Source organism: Pelobates fuscus, chromosome 11 (genome assembly GCF_036172605.1).
Source record: "Pelobates fuscus isolate aPelFus1 chromosome 11, aPelFus1.pri, whole genome shotgun sequence".
NCBI lineage: Eukaryota > Metazoa > Chordata > Amphibia > Anura > Pelobatidae > Pelobates > Pelobates fuscus.
Window position 1 is genome coordinate 115383840 of NC_086327.1, and position 23637 is coordinate 115407476.

The following is a 23637-nucleotide window of genomic DNA, read 5'->3' on the forward strand; positions in this document are numbered from 1 at the left end:
CCCCAGGACCGCTGCTAAAGGGATCGTTGGGCTGTTAGGTGACTTACAGTCACCTGACACTGGACAACTTCACACTATGCATGAGTACATCCAGGGTCATGTAAAACACCACAGGAAAGCATTATACATTTTTTCATATGGGGGAAAGTACGAATGCAAGCAAGGCCATCGCCGCATGTGCGCATTAGGTCTCCCCCGCCGACATCAGTGAAGCCTGATATAGATATCTAATATTATTTACAAACATTGCTGTATTGTTTTTTAACCCCTTAAGGACTAAGCCAAATGTACACGTTGGGAACAAAACAAAACGTAAACAAAACGTAAACAAAACCTTAGTGTTGGGAAGTTGTGGAGTATAAATGCCTTTTTCTGTCTAACCAAGTAGATTAAACATTTTCAAACCCAGTATGTCTCTTCAAAAAATGCTCTTAATTTTTGCAGTATACCTAGTGATGATGAATGTATTTTAATTCTTATGACTTCCAAAGATATCATTTTACTAAATATTTTTTCTCTCTTGTTTCAATGACTAATATGGCACTACTCTTTCAATATTGAATACAGTCAATCTTTTTTATTTGAAACATGTGTCACCTATTCACTTAATATTATTACATACGATACTATTAAAATACTGATTCAATCTCCCATCATATGGTTCCTCAATATACTCTTGCTCTTCCTTTTCTTGCCTAGCGCATAACACGTTTCTCAATTTTTTTTAATTTTCTCAATTGGTTCATCACACATATGTGTTCTTAAATATATATTATTATAATTATTATATGTATATATATATATATATATATATATATATATATATATATATATACATATAATAATTATAATAAATATATTATCATATACTTATAATAATTATAATAATATATATATATATATATATATATATATATATATATATATATATATATATATATATATATATATATAATATTATTTAACAACATTGGGATATTGCTTTTTAAACATATAAACTTGGTTTTATAATTAACCTGCGGTGGAGTTTGTGTTGATTGTTGCAGAGGTAGCTGAAAGAAAAAAAAAATGATATATTTTTAATTAAAAGGAATAAATATGCTTTATTGAGTAAGATTATATTTATTGCAATAAATGTTTTTTATACCAAGTCTCAAAATATATTTTATCTGAAAAACATTCAAGGATAATTTAAAATTCTAATTATATTGCTCATTGTTTAATTCCTCACTCAGTTAATGGACTACTTTCAAGGCCTCTGTCACTAAATATTTCTCAACATATTGCAAACACAAGTAGAAGATTTATTTTTTGCCATCTAGACAATTTCCAATGTCTACATCTTTCTAACAAACCACTGGCTCCATGCCTCTAAAAAGGAAAGTGACAGGAACATTGTGGAGTATAAATTATTTTTTGGCTAACTGATTAGAATTAGATTGCATATTTCAAACCCAGTATGTCTCTTCTTCAGATGATCTTAATTTACTGTATTATACCTAGTGAAGCTATATGCTTGTTGTTAATTAACTGCAATATTTACCTTAGCGGGTTACCTTCACCTCTAGGAGTTGTCTACCGGACAATAGCCTCTAGAGGGATCTCCGTGCTGTTAGGCGACTTATGGTTACCTAACTGATGCTGGACGTGCTTACAGTATGCATGCGTACTGCATAGCCAGAAAGCAGTATACATTTTTTCCTATGAAGGAAGTACGAATGAAAGCATGGCCATCGCCGCATGTGTGCATTAGGTCTCCCCCGCCTACGTCAGCGAAGCCTGAACCAGCACTTCAGGACAGCAGCACTGGAGTCAAGTAAGTGACATAATTTTTTTTTTATGATTTACCTATGTTGGAATTTGAACCACTGGTGGCCGAAGAACTGAGTGCAGTTTTAGCTGAAATAGAAAATATATATTGTTAATTAAAACACAAAAAAATGACTACCCAAAAGTTTAACATAAAATGGTGATTTTAAAATACCATTTAAAATACCCTAGGGTGTCTACGTTTCAAAAATATATGGTTTGATGGGGTAAATTACATTGTCGGGCTTCAAAAATGTTCCATATAGGACATGGGTGCATGATGACCAGCTGTGAAAATTCCAAGTTGGAAAACTGGAATTCGCACCCTCCAAATAAGGTATTTTAGTCCCTAGAGAACCCAACACACCTATACATGGGTGGTATCAGTGCACTCAGGAGATGTTGCTGAACACACATTGGTGTGTTTTTTGTCAGTAACACATAACAGGAACTAAGAATCCATGCCTAAAATACAATGTGTGAGAAAAATAACACAAAAAAAATGACTACCCAAAAGTTTGAAAAAGACTGGTGGTAGAATTAGTGCATTGAAAGTGTTAAAATACCACCATATGAAATACCCTAGGGTGTCGTTTTCAAAAATATATGGTTTGATAGGAGTAAATTACATTGGCTGGCTTATAAAATGTCCCAAATTGGAGATGGGTGCATGATGACCCTCCAAATAAGGTACTTTAGCCCTAGAAAATCTGTCACACCGATACATGGGTGGTATCACTGTACTCAGGAGATGTTGCTGAACACATATTGGGGTGTTCTTTGGCAGTAACCCTTAAAGTTTTCCGTACATGTATACTTAAATTGCTATGTGTATCAAAAAAATCCCCAATGATTTTTTTTTTTTAAATTTGGCATAGATTGGTGGTAAAATGGTTGCATGAAAAGAGTCAAAATACCCCAAGTTTAATGCCTTAGGTTGTCTCCTTTTTGAAAAAAAACTAATTTTTTAATTTTGAAAAAAAAATGGTTTGGAAATAGCAAAGTGCTACTTGTACTTAAAACCCTAAAACTTTCCAAAAAAAGCTAAGAACATGAGCATTCCTAAACTCAGCGCAAAACCAAATAGCTACTAAAAATGACTGGACATACCCCATTTGCAATACCTTGGGTTGTCTACTATTGCAAATGGCATGCCATTATGGGTGTAAATTTCATTCCTGGACTACTATACAGTCTCAAAGGCAACGTAACCAATCTGGCGAATTTCAATTTCAAATGTAATGTGCAATATTTGACCCTGTAACTTCCCAAAACACCATAAAACCTGTACATAGGGGGTACTGTTTTACACGTGAGACAAATATGTGTATTCTATTGCAGTAAAAGCAAACAGTATTATGACATTGACAGTTAAAATGTCATGTAGAACTAAAAAAATAACAACATTTCTTACTTTCTCCCATTTTCTTCATATTAAATTATGTTTCATAGCTAAATATTTGATATTATGAAAGCCCTGTTTCCCCTGAATAAAATGGTATATAATAAGTGTGGGTGCATATAATATGAAAGAGGTGAATTACGGTTGGACAGACGTAGCGCAAATGCCAGTTTTTGTTCACGTTTTGTTTTGTTCACAACGTGTACATTTGGCTCAGTCCTTAAGGGGTTAAACATATAAACGTTTTTTATGATTAACCTGTGTTGGAGGTTGAACCGCTCGTTGCAGTAGAACTGGATGCAGTGCTAGCTGAAATAGAAAATATACTGCAGAGAGTTGTTGGAAATGGATTGTGGGTCAGGATTGTACAGACATGTGGTCAGCAGCATAGAACTAGGGATATGTTGAAAGAGATCTTGAGAGCACTTTATGGAATTACATCAAATGTGTCATTGTCTGGAAAAATTAAACAGCTGAAACAAGAGTCTCCGTTTGAATTGTCAGCTTGAATCTCCACAGTGATGGAACAGTTTGGGGTCAGTAATCCTGGTTTTGAACAGGGAGGGATGGTGCATAGATCGATGTTTTTGGATGCATTAGAGGAATATATTAAGGATGAGATATTATCTGTAACCCCAAACCCATCAGGAATGTGTGATTTACTGTTAAGAGCTGATAATTTGTGTCAAAGAAAGGATAAAAATTAGAGTTCTGGTAGTGACAAAAGACGGAGAGATCCACAGAGGGACCATAGGAATAGGGATAGTGCTAAAGGGAGCAATGTAATGGGAGACAATTGGAGAAATAGATGGGAGGAGCCTCAGGTAATCAACAATAATTGGAATAATAATAATAACTGGGAGAGGCTAAAATGGAGAGATAATAACTGGGAAAATCACAGTTGGAGAGAAAAACGAAGAAACAACAGAGAGAATACTTGGAGAAGGAACCATAGATGGGATGTGCAGCCCAATAGACGAAATTGGGATAATTGGAGGAATAAAGAAGGGAATAGCGAATACTGGGACCTGAAGAGACAGACTGAGAGATTGGAGGCAGAAGTAAAAGCACTTAGGGAACAGATGAGAGAGGAGGGATAGACTGATCAAATGAGGGTCCCCACCAATTAATAACTCCCATAAAATTTTGTTTTTTTTCTCTACATCTGTATGTATTTTTGTTTATCTTTTGTTTCTATATTTTGGTTACCAATAAAAATAGCCTGTAAGATTTTTATCTTTGTATGGCAACCGTTGTCAGTTTTCTTGCATGCTGACAAACATCTTTGATGGTTTGTCGTTTTTTTTTTTTTAAAAGGGGATATAACCGAGCTTCAGATTGGAAACAGAGTAATGCTGAAATTTTTTTCCCCCTACCATCCATTTCCAAAACCAAAATGGAAAGGTCCATATATTGTGCTTGACAAAATTGGCCCTTCTGTGTATTTGTTAGACGTGGGAGATGAGAACTTTATGCCAAGTTAATGTAAATTTTAACATAGTCTCTTAGTTCTCTTTTCCAGATAATTGGAGATGGAGTGGATCCCTGGAAGAGCAGCCCACATAAGGAATATGAAGTGCAAGAAAACAGCAGTCATGATGTGGTGGTTATGTGTATCGTATTTTTATGTATATACTGTATAGCTTAGGAAAAGGGAATGTCATGATGAAGAATAATAATAAAATGGTACATCAGAGTACTCCAGTAGAGGGTTATCATAGGGAGAAGAAAGGAGTTCAGAAGAGTCAGAGAATATCAAAGTAACATTAAAAGTAAAGGAACAATCACCTGATGTTACATGTAAAGATAATCTTACAGTGGTTGGGCCTATAAGGGGTAGGATAGTGGTACAATGTAATATTTCAATGCCTAAAACTAACCTTCCCTCTGAATGTGCAGTTTGGAAATATCCAGGAGGAAGTGATTTACATAAGAGTACCAGTATATTTTGGGCCAATGCCACAAAAGAAGTTAGGATAAAGATGCTGCTGGAGAGAAATTTTACATTTTCCCAGGATGGTGTTGTAACATGCAGCCCCCATCAGACTGGATTACGTAATACAGTTGACCCAGCAATTAACATAAGAATTATACATTCTCAGGACTGTCCAACTACCACCCTGTGGCCAGAGCATGGCCTTTTCTTACAACCAACACAAACTGTTGCGTATACTGATGTATCTTATGTAACATTACCATTTTTGTTAAATTTTTCATTATTTAATATACCAGAGAGTTGCCCAGAGATGATGAAAGAATGGTTTAAAAATGTATTTCAAGCACATATTAATCTATTGTGGGATGCAACACAAGGGCTCAAGTTTAGAGAGAGAGAAAAAAGGGATCTGGGCACTGATATAATCTCAGGACTCAGTTTGGGAACATCAATTTGGAATAGGGCAGACATAGAGGGTCTTAACTCACGAGAACAAAATTATGTTAATAGGTTGCAGCAAATTATGCTTAAAGAGGGACGAGTGGATTTTAACACTCTAGCTGAAACTGATGTCACGATACAGAACATTCACACAGTTGCTGCAGATTTGCAGTGGATTAATATATATGTGAATACTCTCAGAGAATCAGTTAATAACAATAATGTATCTAAAGCTATGGTATGTGGTATAGTTGGAAATTTACTAGACGAACATCTAAATTTAGGCCTCCAAGAAATAAAACGAGGGGAATGGCCCAGAATAATCAATTCTACCCTAGTCTTTGATCTGGTTAGGGAATATGGCATAGATTGTCAGAATATAGTCCTTTCCAAAATTAAAGGTCTGCAGAGTTGGTGCAATAAGTGCAAATTAGGAAAAAGGGTAATTCCATTAATAATTGACCATTCCAGTTTGGACAGAACAGCCTGTACCTGTTTATAAGATGACTATGTTTGGTGATTTGGAAGTGGCTAATCGCACTAATGTTTTAAAGCGATTCCTTCCACAAACTCGCTTAGTAATAAAAGAAGACCAGTTCTGGAAAGTTATCAACCCCAGTTGCTGTGACAGATGTGGTAATGCTTGGCTTTGTTCCTGTGTACTTGAACCACTAGTCCAGGCAGATGGGTGCATGGTGGAAAACTCAGGAAGCTGCCCTGTTCACCTTCACAAACCCATAAATGGTTGGAAAAGTGTGGTGCACGGACAGGGTCCCACGATCTGCGCACTGGGAGGATCTTCAGTTCTGTGGCAGCAAACTATACAATGTAAGGTACCCCCAACAGGATGGTGTGTTAATCTTACCTATGGCTCTATGAAAGTGGGCAAGGAGGTCATAAGAGCCAATATCCAACTCACACAAAGTTCTATGGACGTGGTACAGGAAGATCTAGGAAATTGGAATAAAATGGCTCCCTCACTTTTTTTTTTTTTTAATTCTTTATGTTATTGTGCACGAAGGAAATACAAAGAGGCAAGCAATGCCACAACAGCTATTGCCAGCTTTTAGGTCAAAATTTAGAGACGTGTTAGGCATATCAGAACATTGCACTTTTTTACATTTTTATGTAGATACATCAAGGATTACATCAACATGTCAGTTATATGAGAAGGCAGACAAAATGCTATTTCGGGTTATCATACTGACGTTCGTAAATTCTTAGGATCACAAGCTTAACTAAGGTTGCTTTTCTCCTTCTTTCTCCCTCCCTGTGTTAAAGAGCGAAAACAAAGGAGAAAAAACAAAAAACAAAAACAAAACGAGAAAAACAACATACCTAGTCACGAGTTAAACAGGCCAGGTAACTGCTTTTCTACAGCACATTACTATCATTTGTGACAATAGAGTGATTGTGAGTCCTACTTGTGTAGGACCTGCTGGGCTAGTGATAGACATGTTGCACTGTACCCACTTAGACTGCGGGGCTTTGAGGAGCAATAAACGTTGCTGTGTCATGTTGATAAATAAAGTAACATCGCTTTGTAATCTAATAGTGCATATGAGCTTAACTGGTAATCTGTTAGTTTGTGTTTTCTAACTGTATAGACAGGCTAGCACAGTTTGCCTATTAAAGAGAGTGAACCGGTACATCTAGCCATAGGAAAACACAGTGCACATTTTTATGTTGTAAACGTTAAGTGTAAACTTAAACATGAGAGCAATGCATAGGGTACTGTTTCCCTCTCTAGTGCCAGGGAATCGACAGCCGTCAGTGTAACCAGCAGAAAACATGACCATAAGAAGCACAGAGTTCCTTTAGTGAGAAAATATGATACAGCATAAGAGGATCGGTTTAAACTGGGGTTGTGTGTCTGCAAACCAGTCTCTTTCAGCCCATGCCGGTCCGTGGCAGGCTGTCTTCCGGGCCGAGATGGCCCTTGTAGCCCCCTAGCTTGCTGACGCTGCTTCGGGAGTCAGCTCTGGCGGTGCCTCGTGGTGTCAGCTGCCGCCCAGTCGCTTGTGTTGTCTCGATCTGTGCGTGGAGTCGGTTCAAGCTGCAATGGGTGCTGGGATTTTGATCCGGTGAGTTGCTTGTTTGTAACGGTCGGTGTGCATATCTGGATGATTTCATTTGCGAACAAGGGATTACGCCCGATAGGCCTGCCGCCATTTTCTGTCTGTGGGCCCGCTGGTACCTGTGTTGTCGGGCGGCCATTTTGGAGGCTCGTGGCATCTGCCTATAGTAGCTCCTTCGAGCTGCGGGCCGCATCCACGAGGTCACCGTTATCTCGGCTTGATGGTAGGTAGCTCCCCTCCTCTGCAGGGCGTCCCTGAAGCTTGTGCAGAGGTAGTCAAATGTTTCCAGAGGGGACATGGGTGGATGGATGCATGTGCTCCGCTTTCTGCGTTTACGCTGGGCAGCCATTATGGATTTGCCCTGTGGGTCAGTTGCCCCAGTTTGACTTGTGTCTGGGTCGACTGCTTGCGTTGAGTGTGGACCGGGATATCCCCTACCGGTCCAAAGGGGGGGGAGGGGGAAGGTTGCAGAGAAGTCGCTTAGTGACTTTTGTGCCAAGGAGAGCGGCCGCCTCTCCCCGGCTTCAGCCTCAGTAGGCCGCATCCGTGTCTCTGTGTTCCCGGCTTCCATGGGCCCAGGGGTGGAATCGTTGGATTCAGGAGGGCACCCCCAATGTGTGTGGCGCACCCCCAAGTGGCTTTGGGTGAAGTGGTCGTTGTTTTTGCCCCGGATCGTGCCCGCTCGGCAGGAGCCCATGTCAGATGCGTCTGCACGGCTCGGTGGTCAGGCTCCGCCCCCTCCCTCACTTTTTAAGAAAATCCCACCACTTAATGTAGATTTGGATGCATTATTTAAAAGAAATAATCGAAGGGTTGTGCAATTGCAAGAGCTGGTGAAGGAAAATGTAGCTAGCCTTAATGATTTAACAAATAGTTTTCAAGAGCCCCGGTGGAGCATACCCTACAATACTTACACACACCCAGGATTAAGAACTGATTTGTAGTATTTGTTTGTCTACAATTTGTTTTAATCTGCTCTCTATTCATTTTATATTGCTGTTGGAGGAAAGAACTAAAAAAAATCCATACAAAGCAGGAAAAATTAGAGCTCACATCCATTTTAGGGATATAAAATATATGTGTGGGTTCATGTCTTGCCTTGATTTTTTTTTTTTTTATAAATATACAGAAATCAGAGTGGGTGGCGGGGTTGTATGTGAATAATCTCCTTATTAGATCTTATTCAAGTGGTGGAGTGTTGGGGAAAATATTATATATATATATATATATATATATATATATATATATATATATATATATATATATATATATATATATATATATATAATATATCTGTTTAATATGTGCTTGATTAAGTCTGTGTGTATGGAAGGTCAGGAATTATCTTCAAAGGGAGTTTCTGTTTAGATAGTTGGAAAGATACAGCACCTGAAAGGCACCTATCACATTTAAATATCAACTGGTCTTCAAAGGAGTCTCTATCTAGGAAATCACACCTTAGGTTAGAGGCAAAGGGATGGCTGGGAGAGTTAACACTTAAATAAAATAACAGGATAGACAACACTTTGGGCCTTGGGAAAGTAAATCACATTTACATATCAATTGAGCTGAGGAGTTTGCTATTTACAACCAATTCCTTTAAAAATAGAAGATACTGACATCACATTAGACTAGGTTTGGTAAGACACACATGCTGCACATAACATCTCACAGCACATACACAATGTAGCAGATATTATTAGATAGATGGCATGTATGAGTGTTATGAATGTATTTTAACTATAACTCTGTACCATTCTTCTTCTGTAATATTTAACTGGGCAGATTCTAAGTAAAGATTTCTCTCTGGTAAGAACTATGGTGTTGGCTGCTTATTTGTAATATCGGGTAGAATACCTTAGTAGTGCTAGTCATATATTTATCTGGACAAGGGGATAAAGATATGTTAGTTCTTGGAAGAGGTTATACAGGGATATTACATTCACTATTAATACACAACGCAGAGTGAATTTCTCTCAAAAGGATATCAATTGGAAGTATTGATGGTGAGAGAAGGATTATACAACCTACATGTATATATTTTTTAAAAGAAGACAACCTAAGGCATTAAACTCAGGGTATTTGGACTCTTTTCATACAACCATTTTACCACCAATCTATGCCAAATTTTAAAAAATAAAAATAATAATTGGTGATGTTCTTGACACACATTGCAATTTAAGAATACATGTACGAAGAACTTCAAGGGTTACTGCCAAAGAAGACCCCAATATGTGTTCAGCAACATCTCCGGAGTACAGTGATAACCCCCATGTATAGGTTTGTTGGGTTTTCTGGGGCTAAAAGACCTTATTTGGAGGCTGCGCATTCCAGTTTTCCAACTTGGAATTTTCTCAGCTGGTCATCATGCACCCATGTCCTATTTGGGACATTTTTCAAGCCGGCGTTTATGACCACCCCAAAAAGGACAGCATAGAATGCCCACCATCCTTAAGGCGTTAAACACCAAGTGCATAAATACGTGCAAAAACATACTATATTGGGATATAATTATTAATTAGTGGGGTAATATCTTCTTGATCCAAGGAGATATCTAAATGCCATTCTGGGGTCAAGAAGGAATTTTTTGCACAATTGAAAGCGCGTCAGACTGTGTTTTTTGCCTTCTTTTGGATTAACAGCAAAAGCAAATGTGAGAAAGGCAGAACTTGATGGACACATGTATTTTTTCAGCTATCAATTATGTAATTATATAACTATGTAACTTCCTAATGCTAATCTAATTTCTGCACCTTCTGAATGTAGTTCATTCTCTCTTGTCTTGGTTTTGCAGCTTTCTAAAAAACAGAACTGGAGGTTAGTAAAGGATGGAGTTTACTGTGAATATAACAGTTCTAGAGAATGCAGAATGGTTGAGACAGAGTCTGTATAATTTGCAAAAAGAAAAAGAAAAAAAACAACCACACTCCAATCATGTGAAGATCTGGGTGCTAAACGGAACCAAGGGTCAGCACCAGCCCCAGGAAGTAGCTATCATTGGTAAAAAAGAAAATCTAGGCACTCACTTATCCCAATAAATGCATTTGAAGATACTTGGAGTGCCTGCATCCACTTTCTACCACTGAAAGCCTGTATAATAGCACAATTGGATGATCTCTAGGTCAGGACATCGAAGCCAAAGTCAGAAGCCAGAGAAGAACTTGAGAAGAAAGGGTTATCCATAAACATAGCGAGCTTCACTCAGAATGGGATATGATGCAGTTAGCCTTAAGAGACATTCTGACACTGTATAGGATGTGTGTGTGTGTGTGGTTGCTGTGTATTTTAGGCAGGGAGCTAGTTATTGGTGGTAGTGGTTGTTGCTCTTGGTAGTTTGGGGGCACTGCATGTGGTAATCACCTAATGTTGGTATAGTTCACAGTAAATATTCTTTCTGGTTTAGCTCTAATTAATGATGGAGAGTGCAGGCTGGAGGAACCTGACAGGATTGGATGGCGAGGAGTCTTTACTGTGGTCTGCACCTGCCTTAGGTGTAGTGACACCATTAGGAGAAAATACTAGGAGAATAACAATCCCTGCCACTAGGAATCTTCATTTGAACACCGCAGCTTTAAGGCCCAATTTTAACTAACATCCCTGCAACTAAGAATCTTCATTTGAACACTGGAGCTTTAAGGCCCAATCCAACTACCATCCTTGCAACTGAATTTTTTTTATTGCTTATATTGATCCTTTTGTGTGAATCATTTTACTTAAGGAACAGAATATTCATATGTTAGACCCTATTTCTTTTTAGCAGGTCTTAAAGGTAATGCATTTAATGTTATGCACAGCAGTCATTTGGACTCCTGGAGGATAAAACTGCAGGATCTTAAAAAGCAAGATGGTGGACCCCAAAAACAGAGCTTTTGGTATATTTCCCTTCCTATTCACTGCTGGGCAACAGCACACAAAGTGAGGATATCACATTCAGAGTATTTGCCTAATATACAGTGTTGCCCAAAGATGACAAAAAGACATAAACTAGAAGGTAAAAGTAAAGACAAAAGTCAGAAAACACCCATATGTTGTAGAATCTGTTTTGGCTTGAACATTACAATTTTTTTTTTTAATGTAAACCTATTGAGATGCCAACTTTCAAGATCACTAAGAAGTAGAAAAATAAAAAGAAACATTTGTCATAGGCTCATGCATTGGTCTAACATTGACTGGTTTATGACTTTTGACTAAACCGGTAGATATAGTATACCAGCTGGAGAGGCACACATGTCTCAACCACATGTTTGCTCTAAGTCCCCTTGGCCTGAATCTCCCAGTTGATCATATACATGTACATGAAGTCATGCACTTATGCTTTCAACATGCATTTTCATTGGATCAGCAGTGAACAGACAAAATGTTTTATAACTTAAAAAAGTAATAGTGGGGTTATTCATAGAGGGTAATCCAGAGGCAGAGTTTTAAAAGTGGAAAAGCCACCATAGAAACCAACGAAATTGTGTTTTTGATTGCAAAACTTTTAGAATGTTGCCCCACGATTACGCTTTACGCAGAACCATTAGTGTAACTCCTCCATCAATGCAATATGTGACTTGACTGTGAAGACTAGACTGGATGTAATGTCACTTGATAAATGTTTAATAGACATTTTAAAAGAAAATAGATCATCACATAAAAAAGGTTAACAGGCGTTCTAAACACTTAACAGGCGTTCTAAACACTTAACCACATCATTTTACTGGCCCTGCATGTGCTACCTTTCTTTTTAAATACTTTCATCAGAGATGTGAACTTTCATGTCCAGAGCCTCAATGGGCTGTCAATCAGCTCGCTGGTACACTCTCTTCCTGGATGTAAATATCAGTTGTGTACACTTTGTTTTTGATATCATCACATGCAACACAAAAAAATGCTAATCTCAGATGCCTTAGATAGGCTGTTCATGGCTTGATGAGTTATAAACATATGGTTGAATTATCTTAGTAGAGCAGAGACTTACTCTGCTAACTCAATAGCAATTTTCTCTTTGACTTCAATGGAGAAATTGCTCTTCAGTAAAATGTGATAATCCAGCCCACCTGGTCAAAGCTTCTGCTTCAGGATTTTCATTAACTATGTAACTCATTGATATAGAAAAACATCAATCAGTTGTGATTTCATACTTCTGCCATTCATAGTTGCAGAGATCAAAGAAAAAAAAAAACCACAACAACTCCTTTGGGAATTTATGTCACAACAATGTGAGTACAAGATGTTGCCTGTCCCTACTGGATTGCAAATCATATAATTCTCAGTGAGATTCTGGCTGAGGTTGATAGGAGTAAAAATATAAATTTGATGTAATTGGAAAGTGAGGCAACCACTTGCTTTACAATGCATGTGTACTATAACTCCAATCAACCTCATCCAGCATGTGTACTATAAGTCCAATCAACCTCATCCAGCATGTGTACTATAACTCCAATCAACCTCATCCAGCATGTGTACTATAACTCCAATCAACCTCATCCAGCATGTGTACTATAACTCCAATCAACCTCATCCGGCATGTGTACTATAACTCCAATCAACCTCATCCAGCATGTGTACTATAACTCCAATCAACCTCATCCAGCATGTGTACTATAACTCCAATCAACCTCATCCGGCATGTGTACTATAACTCCAATCAACCTCATCCAGCATGTGTACTATAACTCCAATCAACCTCATCCAGCATGTGTACTATAACTCCAATCAACCTCATCCAGAGGTTGGCTGAGCCTGAAACGAATTTTAGTCTACAATAGTTTTATATTGCGATATATAAAGCTAATATATTACCAACACAAAGAAATATTACTTAAAAACAACACTTGAACTAATAAAGCCCTTAAGTATGAGTTGCTATGGGTCCCTTAATCTCAATAAAATAACCCATTTCTGTGAGGAAATTTGGAATAGAAATTGACCATCAACATTTCAATCATTTGATTAAACATTGCCTTTCACAAACAAGGAAGTAGGTGACAGCCAAAAAAGAGGTGGATTTTTATTAGCTGCAGAGACTAGTTCTGCTTAGGAAATAGGTGTGCAAAGTAAATGCATCTATTTTGCAACAATTAATTATATGCATTAAAAAATTCAATTTATTTTCTATTTTCATATAATCACAGCCATGTATTTGTTAAATGAATAAAACAATCCAATTTGATTTGGTGGCTTTTTTTTTTTTTTACACATATTTTATTGACATTATAATTTAAATAAAAAAGTTAACGCCATGCATACTTTTACAGTGTTATATTTATCAGCCAAACATATTAATTAAAGATAATACATATAATCACAACATTAAAAAAGTGATTTCTTTATCACAAAAATAAAAATTCTAGCATTCGTTTTTGTTTTTTATTGGTATTTAACAGTATCTCTCTCTCTGTATCCATTTATAATGTGCACATTCTCAGAGTTCTATTACATACTTTAACGGCCAAACTAATTGCTAAACTTAGTGAAGTTACCTCCCTGCATGGCTTTCCAAAGAACAAGAAAATAATAATTTCAAGATGGATGCCAAATATTTTCCACTCATATAAGCATACTGAAGCTCCAATAAGAGTGCATGTATGCTCCTGTCCTGGGTACATGGAAATCATTGTAACAGATAATTAAAGGGACACTCTGAGCATCAAAACCACTGCATTTTAACATAGTTGTTCTAGTGCATAGATACTGTCTCTTTTCTCTGGCAATGTAAATATGTCAGAGAGATACCAACTAAAGTTATTCCCTCCTTAACATATTTTCGTTATTATTCATGTTCGTTGTCATCATGCACATGATAATGCCAAACATGGCTATTACTTCTCATAGATCGAGAGATACTTTATATTCATTGCTTCTCTTTGAAAATTATTTGATTGGTGGAAAAGTGTGATGTCATGCGTGCACCACATTTCCCTAGTACATCTCTATGAGAAGCATTGGATTGGTAAATAAGAAGATATCAGAGAAGGAGGATCAGGCTGGATTAAAGAAACTGTTTCTGTGCTGGAATAAGTTATGTTGTAGTGTGAATTAAAGCAGCATTACCCATTCCAACATTTGGGAATGCCAAGGAACTGTTACCAGCAAGTGCAACATGAGAGCATCATTAGACATAATAGCGCTGGGCTAGGACCTATAGTATCTTTCTCTTCATTTTCTACCCTGAGCAGGGATGGCCAAAAAGTGGTTAGTCAGCCTTGCATACATTCATACAAGGTTGACGTACCCCTTGTTGGCATCCTGTCACCATTCCATGGGGGAAACCCCTATTTTAGACATCATCAGTGACACTAGTGGCATCACTAGCCCCATTGGTCTACCCACTCCCTGTCCTAATTTCATACGTATGAGTGAAATACAACAAACAGAAAATAAAGAATATAAGTTACCATATAGTATTGATGTGGTTAATATTAAGTTGCAAACCACTTTTTGTAATATTTCCAATTAAAAATGTGTTTTTCTTAATCTTTCATAACACCAATTTCAATTTATTTTTCTGACTCCTCAAATATTGCTTTTTATTTTAGAAAAGAAAAGTAAAAAAACACTTTAAAATAACATTACAATTCCTTAACTTGGTGTATGCAATTAAAGATTTCTGATGATCAGAACCAGGCCAAATGCTTGGATTAGAGATGTCAATATGGAGAAAGTCTGTTTTGCAGAACCAGAAGTTGTTTTGGAAGTGCCTGAAATGCATTGAAAAAGGTAAACATTGAAATTAAGCAACACATTGAACTATGTTATGTTAAATCATCTTGATTTTCAGAATACAGATTTTTTTACAAAATTTACAGAAAAATATTGTGTTTACATATAACCTGTCTGACTTTATATGTGTATGCACATTTACTTTCTTTTTTATTTTGTTTCTGATATCTTGTATTATTAAGTTTTTAAAATACTAGCTATTCCATTTTTACCTAAGAAATGTTTACATCAGATAGTCAAGAAACACAAGTAGTTTCCTGAAAAAAAATAAAAATCCAAAAAGGTATTTTCCTCCACTGGCATTGTAATTTCTTAAATTTAATACATTTTTGGTTGATTTTTAGTAATTCTACCAAGAATCAAAATAATTGGGTCATCTCTAGTATCACCTAATAATATGTCAAATCAATAAGCAGCATGGCAAATCAATGAACCAGGAAATTGTGTCCTATCAGGGCTAGTCCATTTGTATCAAGTGGGTTGGTTCCAACTAGAAAAATTTAGGAAAATACAAATATACCAGTTGATTTGCTAAATTCAGAAAAACTATCTGCAATTGCATCTGTATTTTATTCTACTGATGCTGAAAAAGCTTCTGATCAGGTTGTGCCCAAGGAGTCAGGCAAAGTTCCCCTTTGTGTATCACAGGGATATGGCTGCAAGATAAGTTGGGATTCAAAATTCAAAACCCTCAGGGTATTACTGAAAATTCAAAGTGAAGTTCAAATTCAAGGTAAAAATTGTTGAATTGAAAACATTCTCTAAGTTGGCGATGATACCAGTTTGGCTGCTTTGCCCTAAATTCTAAATTCACTTTGAGTTCACATTGAATTCTCACTTTATTGAATAACCCTGCCAGTTGCTCTGCAGCTATAGTTAGCTGGATGCAATGGCTTGGTGAGCACTAAGACATGTTAATTAAAAATTAGTGTTGGAAGTTGTGGAGTATAAATGCCTTTTTCTGTCTAACCAAGTAGATTAAACATTTTCAAACCCAGTATGTCTCTTCAAAAGATGCTCTTAATTTTTGCAGTATACCTAGTGATGATGAATGTATTTTAATTCTTATGACTTCCAAAGATATCATTTTACTAAATATTTTTTCTCTCTTGTTTCAATGACTAATATGGCACTACTCTTTCAATATTGAATACAGTCAATCTTTTTTATTTTAAACATGTGTCACCTATTCACTTAATATTATTACATACGATACTATTAAAATACGGATTCAATCTCCCATCATATGGTTCCTCAATATACTCTTGCTCTTCCTTTTCTTGCCTAGCGCATAACACGTTTCTCAAATTTTTTTAATTTTCTCAATTGGTTCATCACACATATGTGTTCTTAAATATATATATTATTATAATTATTATATGTATATATATATATATATATATATATATATATATATATATATATATACATATAATAATTATAATAATATATATATATATATATATACATATATATATATATATATATATATATATATATATATATACATATAATAATTATAATAAATATATTATCATATACTTATAATAATTATAATAATATATATATATATATATATATATATATATATATATATATATATATAAATAATATTATTTAACAACATTGGGATATTGCTTTTTAAACATATAAACTTGTTTTTATAATTAACCTGCGGTGGAGTTTGTGTTAATTGTTGCAGAGGTAGCTGAAAGAAAAAAAATGATATATTTTTAATTAAAAGGAAAAAATATGCTTTATTGAGTAAGATTATATTTATTGCAATAAATGTTTTTTATACCAAGTCTCAAAATATATTTTATCTGAAAAACATTCAAGGATAATTTAAAATTCTAATTATATTGCTCATTGTTTAATTCCTCACTCAGTTAATGGACTACTTTCAAGGCCTCTGTCACTAAATATTTCTCAACATATTGCAAACACAAGTAGAAGATTTATTTTTTGCCATCTAGACAATTTCCAATGTCTACATCTTTCTAACAAACCACTGGCTCCTTGCCTCTAAAAAGGAAAGTGACAGGAACATTGTGGAGTATAAACTATTTTTTGGCTAACTGATTAGAATTAGATTGCATATTTCAAACCCAGTCTAATATTATTTACAAACATTGCTGTATTGTTTTTTAACCCCTTAAGGACTAAGCCAAATGTACACGTTGTGAACAAAACAAAACGTAATCAAAACGTAAACAAAACCTTAGTGTTGGGAAGTTGTGGAGTATAAATGCCTTTTTCTGTCTAACCAAGTAGATTAAACATTTTCAAACCCAGTATGTCTCTTCAAAAGATGCTCTTAATTTTTGCAGTATACCTAGTGATGATGAATGTATTTTAATTCTTATGACTTCCAAAGATATCATTTTACTAAATATTTTTTCTCTCTTGTTTCAATGACTAATATGGCACTACTCTTTCAATATTGAATACAGTCAATCTTTTTTATTTTAAACATGTGTCACCTATTCACTTAATATTATTACATACGATACTATTAAAATACTGATTCAATCTCCCATCATATGGTTCCTCAATATACTCTTGCTCTTCCTTTTCTTGCCTAGCGCATAACACGTTTCTCTAATTTTTTTTAATTTTCTCAATTGGCCCATCACACATATGTGTTCTTAAATAAATAAATAAATAAATAAATAAATATATATATATATATATATATATATATATATATATATATATATATATATATATATATATATATATATATATATACTATTATTTAACAACATTGGGATAATGCTTTTTAAACATATAAACTTGTTTTTATAATTAACCTGCGGTGGAGTTTGTGTTGATGGTTGCAGAGGCAGCTGAAAGAAAAAAAAAATGATATATTTTTAATTAAAAGGAATAAATATGCTTTATTGAGTAAGATCATATTTATTGCAATAAAAATGTTTTTTATACCAAGTCTCAAAATACATTTTATCTGAAAAACATTCAAGGATAATTTAAAATTCTAATTATATTGCTCAGTTTAATTTATCCCTCAGTTAATGGACTACTTTCAAGGCCTCTGTCACTAAATATATCTCAGCATATTGCAAACACAAGTAGAAGATTTATTTTTTGCCATCTAGACAATTTCCAATGTCTACATCTTTCTAACAAACCACTGGCTCCATGCCTCTAAAAAGGAAAGTGACAGGAACATTGTGGAGTATAAATTCATTTTTGGCTAACTGATTAGAATTAGATTGCATATTTCAAACCCAGTATGTCTCTTCTTCAGATGATCTTAATTTACTGTATTATACCTAGTGAAGCTATATGCTTGTATTTTAATGACTTAAAAATATATCATTTCACTATATCTATTTCTTCCCTGTTTCAATTACTAATTTGTACTACCCTTTCTCTATTTAATATAGTCAATCTTTATTTTAAAACAATGTGCAAACTACTTACTCAATAATATTAATTACGATTCTATTAAAGGGACACTATAGGCACCCATACCACTTCAGTTCATTGAAGTGGTCTGTGTGCATATTCCCAAATCCCTTAACCCAGCAAACATAATTATTGCAGTTGTTAATTAACTGCAATACTTACCTTAGCGGGTTAACTTCACCTCTAGGAGTTGTCTACCGGACAATAGCCTCTAGAGGGATCTCTGGGCTGTTAGGCGACTTATGGTTACCTAACTGATGCTGGACGTGCTTACAGTATGCATGCGTACTGCATAGCCAGAAAGCAGTATACATTGAAAAAAAAATGGTTTGGAAATCGTAAAGTGCTACTTGTACTTAAAACCCTAAAACTTTCCAAAAAAAGCTAAGAACACAAGCATTCCTAAACTCAGGGCAAAATTTAAAAACTATTTAGCATGGGTGTTTTTTGGCGGTTTTAGATGCGTAACAGATTTTGGGGGTCAAAGTTAGAAAAAGTGTTTTTTTTATTTTTTCATCATATTTTGTAATTATTTTTATAGTAAATTATGATATGACGAAAATAATAGTATATTTAGAAAGACCATTTAATGGCGAGAAAAATGGTATATAATATGTTGTGTTACAGCATGAGTAAGAGGATAATTACAGCTAAACACAAACACTGCAGAAATGTAAAAATAGCGCTGGTCCTTAACGGTAAGAAAATTGAAAAACGGTCTGATCTCTAAGGGGCTAAAGGGACACTATAGGCACCTAGACCACTTCAGCTCATTGAAGTGGTGTGGGTGCATATTCCCAGGTCTCTTAACGCAGCAAAGATAATTATTGCAGTTATTAATTAACTGCAATAATTAACTTAATGTGTTAACTTAACCTCTAGTGGCTGTCTACCCCAGGACCGCTGCTAAAGGGATCGTTGGGCTGTTAGGTGACTTACAGTCACCTGACACTGGACAACTTCACACTATGCATGAGTACATCCAGGGTCATGTAAAACACCACAGGAAAGCATTATACATTTTTTCATATGGGGGAAAGTACGAATGCAAGCAAGGCCATCGCCGCATGTGCGCATTAGGTCTCCCCCGCCGACATCAGTGAAGCCTGATATAGATATCTAATATTATTTACAAACATTGCTGTATTGTTTTTTAACCCCTTAAGGACTAAGCCAAATGTACACGTTGGGAACAAAACAAAACGTAAACAAAACGTAAACAAAACCTTAGTGTTGGGAAGTTGTGGAGTATAAATGCCTTTTTCTGTCTAACCAAGTAGATTAAACATTTTCAAACCCAGTATGTCTCTTCAAAAAATGCTCTTAATTTTTGCAGTATACCTAGTGATGATGAATGTATTTTAATTCTTATGACTTCCAAAGATATCATTTTACTAAATATTTTTTCTCTCTTGTTTCAATGACTAATATGGCACTACTCTTTCAATATTGAATACAGTCAATCTTTTTTATTTGAAACATGTGTCACCTATTCACTTAATATTATTACATACGATACTATTAAAATACTGATTCAATCTCCCATCATATGGTTCCTCAATATACTCTTGCTCTTCCTTTTCTTGCCTAGCGCATAACACGTTTCTCAATTTTTTTTAATTTTCTCAATTGGTTCATCACACATATGTGTTCTTAAATATATATTATTATAATTATTATATGTATATATATATATATATATATATATATATATATATATACATATAATAATTATAATAAATATATTATCATATACTTATAATAATTATAATAATATATATATATATATATATATATATATATATATATATATATATATAATATTATTTAACAACATTGGGATATTGCTTTTTAAACATATAAACTTGGTTTTATAATTAACCTGCGGTGGAGTTTGTGTTGATTGTTGCAGAGGTAGCTGAAAGAAAAAAAAAATGATATATTTTTAATTAAAAGGAATAAATATGCTTTATTGAGTAAGATTATATTTATTGCAATAAATGTTTTTTATACCAAGTCTCAAAATATATTTTATCTGAAAAACATTCAAGGATAATTTAAAATTCTAATTATATTGCTCATTGTTTAATTCCTCACTCAGTTAATGGACTACTTTCAAGGCCTCTGTCACTAAATATTTCTCAACATATTGCAAACACAAGTAGAAGATTTATTTTTTGCCATCTAGACAATTTCCAATGTCTACATCTTTCTAACAAACCACTGGCTCCATGCCTCTAAAAAGGAAAGTGACAGGAACATTGTGGAGTATAAATTATTTTTTGGCTAACTGATTAGAATTAGATTGCATATTTCAAACCCAGTATGTCTCTTCTTCAGATGATCTTAATTTACTGTATTATACCTAGTGAAGCTATATGCTTGTTGTTAATTAACTGCAATATTTACCTTAGCGGGTTACCTTCACCTCTAGGAGTTGTCTACCGGACAATAGCCTCTAGAGGGATCTCCGTGCTGTTAGGCGACTTATGGTTACCTAACTGATGCTGGACGTGCTTACAGTATGCATGCGTACTGCATAGCCAGAAAGCAGTATACATTTTTTCCTATGAAGGAAGTACGAATGAAAGCATGGCCATCGCCGCATGTGTGCATTAGGTCTCCCCCGCCTACGTCAGCGAAGCCTGAACCAGCACTTCAGGACAGCAGCACTGGAGTCAAGTAAGTGACATAATTTTTTTTTTATGATTTACCTATGTTGGAATTTGAACCACTGGTGGCCGAAGAACTGAGTGCAGTTTTAGCTGAAATAGAAAATATATATTGTTAATTAAAACACAAAAAAATGACTACCCAAAAGTTTAACATAAAATGGTGATTTTAAAATACCATTTAAAATACCCTAGGGTGTCTACGTTTCAAAAATATATGGTTTGATGGGGTAAATTACATTGTCGGGCTTCAAAAATGTTCCATATAGGACATGGGTGCATGATGACCAGCTGTGAAAATTCCAAGTTGGAAAACTGGAATTCGCACCCTCCAAATAAGGTATTTTAGTCCCTAGAGAACCCAACACACCTATACATGGGTGGTATCAGTGCACTCAGGAGATGTTGCTGAACACACATTGGTGTGTTTTTTGTCAGTAACACATAACAGGAACTAAGAATCCATGCCTAAAATACAATGTGTGAGAAAAATAACACAAAAAAAATGACTACCCAAAAGTTTGAAAAAGACTGGTGGTAGAATTAGTGCATTGAAAGTGTTAAAATACCACCATATGAAATACCCTAGGGTGTCGTTTTCAAAAATATATGGTTTGATAGGAGTAAATTACATTGGCTGGCTTATAAAATGTCCCAAATTGGAGATGGGTGCATGATGACCCTCCAAATAAGGTACTTTAGCCCTAGAAAATCTGTCACACCGATACATGGGTGGTATCACTGTACTCAGGAGATGTTGCTGAACACATATTGGGGTGTTCTTTGGCAGTAACCCTTAAAGTTTTCCGTACATGTATACTTAAATTGCTATGTGTATCAAAAAAATCCCCAATGATTTTTTTTTTTTTAAATTTGGCATAGATTGGTGGTAAAATGGTTGCATGAAAAGAGTCAAAATACCCCAAGTTTAATGCCTTAGGTTGTCTCCTTTTTGAAAAAAAACTAATTTTTTAATTTTGAAAAAAAAATGGTTTGGAAATAGCAAAGTGCTACTTGTACTTAAAACCCTAAAACTTTCCAAAAAAAGCTAAGAACATGAGCATTCCTAAACTCAGCGCAAAACCAAATAGCTACTAAAAATGACTGGACATACCCCATTTGCAATACCTTGGGTTGTCTACTATTGCAAATGGCATGCCATTATGGGTGTAAATTTCATTCCTGGACTACTATACAGTCTCAAAGGCAACGTAACCAATCTGGCGAATTTCAATTTCAAATGTAATGTGCAATATTTGACCCTGTAACTTCCCAAAACACCATAAAACCTGTACATAGGGGGTACTGTTTTACACGTGAGACAAATATGTGTATTCTATTGCAGTAAAAGCAAACAGTATTATGACATTGACAGTTAAAATGTCATGTAGAACTAAAAAAATAACAACATTTCTTACTTTCTCCCATTTTCTTCATATTAAATTATGTTTCATAGCTAAATATTTGATATTATGAAAGCCCTGTTTCCCCTGAATAAAATGGTATATAATAAGTGTGGGTGCATATAATATGAAAGAGGTGAATTACGGTTGGACAGACGTAGCGCAAATGCCAGTTTTTGTTCACGTTTTGTTTTGTTCACAACGTGTACATTTGGCTCAGTCCTTAAGGGGTTAAACATATAAACGTTTTTTATGATTAACCTGTGTTGGAGGTTGAACCGCTCGTTGCAGTAGAACTGGATGCAGTGCTAGCTGAAATAGAAAATATATATTGTTAAATCCCCCGCCGACATCAGTGAAGCCTTATATAGATATCTAATATTAATTACAAACATTGCCTTATTGTTTTTTAAACATATAAACTTATTTTTTGATTAACCTGTGTTGGTGGTTGAACCACTGGTGGCAGTAGAACTGGATGCAGTGCTAGCTGAAATAGAAAATATATATTGTTAAATCCCCCGCCGACATCAGTGAAGCCTTATATAGATATCTAATATTAATTACAAACATTGCCTTATTGTTTTTTAAACATATAAACTTATTTTTATGATTAACCTGTGTTGGTGGTTGAACCGCTGGTGGCAGTAGAACTGGATGCAGTGCTAGCTGAAATAGAAAATATATATTGTTAAATACCCCACCTACGTCAGCGAAGCCTGATATAGATATCTAATATTACTTACAAAGTTGCCTTATT

General features: G+C 35.1%; 1 protein-coding gene across 8 annotated transcripts in view; it reads right to left on the reverse strand.

Annotated features, from left to right (window-relative positions):
• LOC134577956 (mucin-21-like) overlaps window positions 1-23637 on the reverse strand; it is a 34110-nt gene that overhangs the window by 4710 nt on the left and 5763 nt on the right. For 4 of the 8 annotated variants that reach the window (XM_063436905.1, XM_063436904.1, XM_063436907.1 and 1 more), the window contains 5 exons: window positions 23496-23546; window positions 23317-23367; window positions 23139-23189; window positions 3470-3520; window positions 1849-1899 (listed from right to left, as the gene is read on the reverse strand). In XM_063436905.1, the coding sequence (XP_063292975.1) occupies window positions 1849-1899; window positions 3470-3520; window positions 23139-23189; window positions 23317-23367; window positions 23496-23546 (255 nt within the window). The remainder of the gene's footprint in view (window positions 1-1848; window positions 1900-3469; window positions 3521-23138; window positions 23190-23316; window positions 23368-23495; window positions 23547-23637) is intronic. The other 4 variants (XM_063436908.1, XM_063436903.1, XM_063436902.1 and 1 more) reach the window with 3 other exon arrangements.